Source organism: Calidris pugnax, unplaced genomic scaffold (assembly GCF_001431845.1).
Source record: "Calidris pugnax isolate Ruff unplaced genomic scaffold, ASM143184v1 scaffold1753, whole genome shotgun sequence".
Taxonomy (NCBI): Eukaryota; Metazoa; Chordata; class Aves; order Charadriiformes; family Scolopacidae; genus Calidris; species Calidris pugnax.
In genome coordinates this window covers 15042-20584 of record NW_015094502.1, presented here as the reverse complement: position 1 = coordinate 20584, position 5543 = coordinate 15042, and the positions used below count along the sequence as shown (strand labels likewise).

At 61.6% G+C, this 5543-nt stretch overlaps 1 protein-coding gene across 2 annotated transcripts in view; it reads right to left on the bottom strand.

Moving 5' to 3' along the window:
- Window positions 1-350: 350 nt before the first annotated feature.
- Window positions 351-5543, bottom strand: part of AMOTL2 (angiomotin like 2) — a 7892-nt gene continuing 2699 nt past the window's right edge. The window contains exons 3-9 of one of the 2 annotated variants that reach the window (XM_014962921.1): window positions 5099-5243; window positions 4886-4978; window positions 3757-4052; window positions 3368-3660; window positions 3046-3257; window positions 2774-2926; window positions 351-1691 (exon numbers count right to left, since the gene is read on the bottom strand). In XM_014962921.1, coding sequence (XP_014818407.1) covers window positions 1633-1691; window positions 2774-2926; window positions 3046-3257; window positions 3368-3660; window positions 3757-4052; window positions 4886-4978; window positions 5099-5243 — 1251 coding nt within the window. In that variant the 3' untranslated portion in view covers window positions 351-1632. The remainder of the gene's footprint in view (window positions 1692-2773; window positions 2927-3045; window positions 3258-3367; window positions 3661-3756; window positions 4053-4885; window positions 4979-5098; window positions 5244-5543) is intronic. The other variant, XM_014962922.1, reaches the window with a different exon arrangement.

The following is a 5543-nucleotide window of genomic DNA, read 5'->3' as shown; positions in this document are numbered from 1 at the left end:
TGGCCAGGGTTTAGGAGGGCTGGAACAGGTCCTGCGAGGAAGAGCAGGAAGATCCCACGAGGACAGGTTCACTGGAGTACTATGAGCAGGAAGGAAACTACATCAACGTTTTTAGGCAACTCCATCCTTTTGGGAAATGGGATCCCAGTGGGATTTCGGGGAACACAGAGATGCTCTTCAGCATTCCCCCCCCACTCAGCTGCACCCCAAATCCACCCAGGGGGGTGGGAAGGGCAGAGATTCATCCAGGGGGTCACCACCTCCAGAGCCCTTCCCCTTGGCGGTGCCTCCGTCTTACCCCATGGTGTGGGGAAAAAAAAAAAAAAAAAAAAAAAAAGAGCACCCATGGGTCAGTATTTGCATTTTTTTTATTAAAATATTGTTATACCAAGTGGAATGCTACAGCAATCTCGGTATAGGGCGGCAGAACGAAACAGCCAGGTTTACGTTTAAATACTTCAGATAACTTAAAACGCACAAACAAGAACTCATCGTCTTTGGCAGGGAAAAAAAAACCACAAAGTTCACAGCACGAAAAAAAATACTTAAAAAGAAATAACAATATTAATATAAAATATATTAAGTTGTGGGGTGGGTTTTTTTTTTTTCCTCTTTCATAATTTTTTGTTTGTTTGTTTTCCATTTTGTAAACAATGCACGAGAACCGAACGCATTTTTTACGTGTCTGGGAGAGAAAAATACAAAATGCAGTTGTCCAGCAAATGCACATGTTCGAAGAAGAAAGAAATAAAGAGAGAAAATATATATATTTACACAAAGAGCAAGGATGGGAAGCGCCCGAGCTCAGAGGGGCGAGCGGTGGGAGCTGGCCACGGGCAGAAGCCAGCTGCCAGTAGCCGGGGGACGTGGCGATGGGATGAAGCCACGAGAAGGGTGGCACGTCCCACCACCTCCATCAGCCCCGTCCTCCGTTCCCTCCGAGCGTTTCACCCCAGTTTCAAGGGGGTTTCTCCTCCACCGTTCACTCCCTCCGCTGGCATTTTCTCTTGTGCTTCCCCAACCCCTCGCCCGCCCGTGATGGATGCAGGTGATGGAGGTTTGGGGCTCCCGGCGCTCAGCTCGGCCACGTGGACGCGGGTGGTTGATGGGACCCACAGAGGATCCCTCCTGGCTCTGCCCTCGTGCAGAGACATCAGCTGGTGGGCACAGTTCGGTGAAGAGAGAGGGGTTTTCCAGTCGGAGGCCAAGCACCCGGGTGGGTGCGGACGGCCAAGACCCAGAGGTGGGAGCGGATGGAGCCAGGATGGGGATGGAGCCGAGGAGGGAGGGGATGGGAAGAAGCCCCCCGCGCCTCGAGAAGAAGAGGCTGAAACGATAAATACGTTTGCTCCTGTCGTACAAAACCCGGGGTGTATTTACAGGGGGGTGGCGAGGCCCCGCCGCCACCGCGGGGTCCCCAGGTCCCAGTGCGCCCCGCGCAGCTGGGGACCCGTGTGGGTGCCGAGCAGGGACGGTGGCCCTCCCACACACAGGGGCCACCTGCTGAGACCGGCCACAGGGCCACCGCTGAGCTCCAGGATCAGTCCTCCTTCCCACGGGCTCCTCCGTCCCGGGGGGGTGCAGGCAGGGTGGCTCTGGGCAGAGGGGCTGGTGGGCAGCCCCTGGGTGGCCTTAAATCAGGATCTCCACCATGTCAGCCAGGTCCGGGGCTCTGGCAGTGGCCGAGCTCTCTGCAGAGAAAGAAGGTGAGAGCTGGAGGAGAGGTGAAGAACATCAGCACGGTGCCTGCCCCACCGAAGGGCTGGCAGGGAGCACACTGCTGCTGCTCCAGCCTCCCCCCAAGGCCTTCAAGAACTTCAAAAATAAAACCAATGAGCAACTGTAGGGATTTAAACCCACCAGACTCCACTGAGGTCTTTTGCCTTAAAAAATCACTGATGCTGGTGCAAAGCCCACCTCCTGGATGCCAGGACCCTGGGCTGGAGCATCCCCGGCTCTCCCCCAGGGCTGGAGCATCCCCAGCTCTCCCCTGGAGCTGGAGCATCCCCTGGAGCTGGAGCACCCCCAGTTCTCCCCCTGGAGCTGGAGCACCCCCAGCTCCCTCCCTGGGCTGGAGCACCCCCAGTTCTCCCCCTGGAGCTGAAGTGTCCCCAGCTCTCCCCCCCAGGGCTGGAGCATTCTCGGTTCTGGATGCATCCCCAGCTCTCCCCCTGGAGCATCTCCAGGGCTGGATCATCCCTGGCTCTCCCCACTAAGGCTGGAGCATCCCTGGTTCTCACCCCCCAGGGCTGGAGCATTCCCTGGTTCTGGATGCATCCCTGGCTCTCCCCAGTACTGGAGCATCCCTGGTTCTGGATGCATCCCCAACTCTCCCCAGTACTGGAGCATCCCTGGTTCTGGATGCATCCCCAACTCTTCCCAGTACCGGTGCATCCCTGGTTCTGGATGCATCCCTGGCTCTTCCCAGTACCGGAGCATCCCTGGTTCTGGATGCATCCCTGGCTCTCCCCAGTACTGGAGCATCCCTGGTTCTGGATGCATCCCCAACTCTTCCCAGTACCGGAGCATTCCTGGTTCTGGATGTATTCCCAGCTCTCGTCCCGCAAGGCTGGAGCATTCCCAGTTCTGGACCCATCCCCAGCTCTCCCCAGCAACTGGAGCATTCCCAGTTGTGGATGCATTCCCGGTTCTCTCCCCTCAAGGCTGGAGCATCCCCGGTTCCGGATGCATCCCCAACTCTCCCCGGTACCGGAGCATTCCCAGCTCTGGATGCATCCCCGGTTCTCCCCGGTGCCACCCCCGGGGCACTCACCCAGCGCTGCGGCGGGGCGCTCGGTGCCCTCGCCCTGGCCGCCCTCGGCCGCCCCGTCGGTCTGCGTGCTGCCGTCCTTGCTACCGTGCTTGGCGTGGGAGGGCAGGGGGAGGGCAGCGGGTGCTGCCGCCCCTTCGGCACTGGCTTTCCCTGCTGGAGGAGACACCATCAGGGATGGCCAGTCCCTCTGGCTCACCGGAGACATCCCCCCTCCCCAGCCTCTCTGTTCCAAACCCGAGGCAATGCAGGAGGAAGCAGGTGCCCCGACGTACCCGTGCTGCCCCGGGAGTTGCCCTCAGCCAGCCGGTCGCTTTGGCCACCCCCCGGCCAGCTCGGGGTGGCGGAGGCGGCGAAGACGGAGGGCACGGACTTGGCCGGCCGCAGGGAGCCTTGGAGGGTCCTGCTGGGGTCCCTGCGCGAGCGCTGCTGCAGGACCTTGATGACAGCGTCCTTCTCCAGGATCTGGGCGTGAAGGGCTTTCAGCCTGGGGAGGAGAAGAGGCAGAAGCTGGGAGAGGAGCCGGAGGGACAGGAGGAAGGTGTGAGCGCTGCCCGGCCAGACCGCGGCACGAGCTTGCCGGCGAGGTGGCCCTACCTGTTCTCCATCTCCTGGTGCTTGTGGCTGGCCAGGAGGAGGTCCTCGTTGAAGCTGCTGTTGGGGGAGTGCCGGGGGGAATGGCTGATGAGGGTGGTGTCCCGCTGGGCGGCCGCGGTGGCGGCAGCGTCCATGGCGAACTGCCGCATGGTGCACTCCTCCAGGTACTTCTGCTCCCACTTGGTCATGTCAGCCTCCAGGGCCAGGATCTTCTCCTCCTTCTCCCTCAGCTGCTCGGAGAGCGTGTGGGCGCTCAGCTCCGGCGTCCCCCCGCCCGCGGCGCCCGCCTGCCTCTGCAGCCACACAAAAGAACCCCGAGAAGGAGAGGATGAGGAGGGTGCCGGGAGGAAGGCAAGCGTCTCCAGGCCGGCACCCCGGCCGCGTCCCACCTGCTGAGCCCGCAGCATCTTCAGCTCCTGCTCCAGGCGGGTGCGGAGCCGCAGCTCCAGCTGCTCCCTCTTCTCGCAGGCGGCCTGGAGCTGGCCCAGGGCTGCCTGCAGCCGCTCCACCTTCTCCACGTAGGCTCTCTTCTTCCTCAGCTCGGCCTCCGCCTTGGCCGCCCGTGCCTGGGCGCTGCCCAGGGCCTGCTCCAGCAGCTCTGCCCGCCGCCGCTGGTCCTCGTTGGCGCTGCGCAGCAGGGACACCTCCCGCTCCAGCTTCTCCTTCTCCTGCTGGTGCTCGTAGCCTGCGGGGCAGAGACCCCAGCTCTCAGCCCTAAGGCTGCTCCACGAAGCCCCGGGGGGGGGGAAAGCAGGGGGTGTCTGTGCTCCCTAAAACGTGGCTGTGCCATCCCTCTTCCCCCCCCGCCCCGGGCACACGGGCATCCCAGCTGCACGGGCAACTGGCCAAAAAAGCCTCCATTTGCCACTTTCTGGCCCCAAATTTTGGCTCGGGGCGGGTAAAAGCTACCCAGTGTGAAACCAAGGGAAGGAATCATGGAATCAGGGAATTGTCAGAGCTGGAAGGGACCTCTAGAGATCATCCAGTCACAGAATCACAGAATCTTCTAGGTTGGAAGGGACCTTAAAGATCATCTTGTCCAACCGTCAACCCAACTGACAAAAATAGACACCCAGTCCAACCCCCCTGCCAAAGCAGGGCTGCCCAGAGCACGTTACGGAGGTGCAATTCCTCCCACGTTAACACCAACACCCCGTCTCTCCGCTAAAATAATGGATTTAGGTGTATTTTCTCCCCTCCCCCCTCCAAAAAAATAAAGAGCCAGGAGGCGTGGGAGGGAGGAGGGAGCAGGGGAGTGCGGGCTCGGTGCTGGAAGAGCCGGCGCGGCGGCAGGAATGTGGAGAATGCGGGTCACGCCGCCGGCCGGCCGGGATTAATGGCTGGCGTCCAGCCCCAAGAGCGGCTCCGTCCTCCCCGGGGAAGGGCCAGAGCTGCCTCCCGCCACCCGCCACCCTCCTCCTCCTCCAGCCGAAGGGGAGCAGCCCGAGCCCCGCCGTCCCCCCTCGGGGATGCCACGGGGACCTGGGCGAGGACAACCACCACCCTCGGGGGACTTACTCTGTGCCAGGAGCTTGGCCACGCTGCCCTGGTTGCTCTCCTGGCTTTCCTGGGCCTTGCTGGCCAGCTGCTTGGTTGCCGATTCCAACCGCTCTGGATGAAAGGCAATTAAACCCAATTAAGATTTCAGCTGGAGGAAGCCTGGCTCCCCGGCGGAAACGCACAGGGGATGGAGAGCACCACGGGGTTGTGGGGAGGTGGAAGGTCCCTCACCTTTCAGGTCCTGGTTGAAGTCCTGGAGCCGTCGAATCTCCCCGTCCTTCTTGTTCCTCATGGCTTTCTCCAAGGCTTCCCGCTTGGAAGACGCCTTGACGAGGTTCTCGTAGTTCTCGGAGATGCGCTGGGTCTCGCTCTCCAGCTGGGGCGGAGGAAGGGACAGGCCGGGGTGAGACATCCGTGGAATGAGGAAAGGAGAGGGAGACCTTGGCCAAAGCTCACGGGTCGCTCAGCCCAGCCCCAGCTGCCAGAGGAGCTCAGCGCACCCATGGGACACCCTCCCCCCCGGGGGGGCTGGGACCCCCAGCGCACGCTTTTTGGGGAGGGGGAGGAGGGGAAAACTCTTTTTTTTTCCTGCCTTTCTTCTGGCAGAAGAGTCTCCCCCCAGGTTTTGGCTCTGCCGTAGCCCAGCCGGCGGGGAACAGCCGCCCCTTGTACGCGG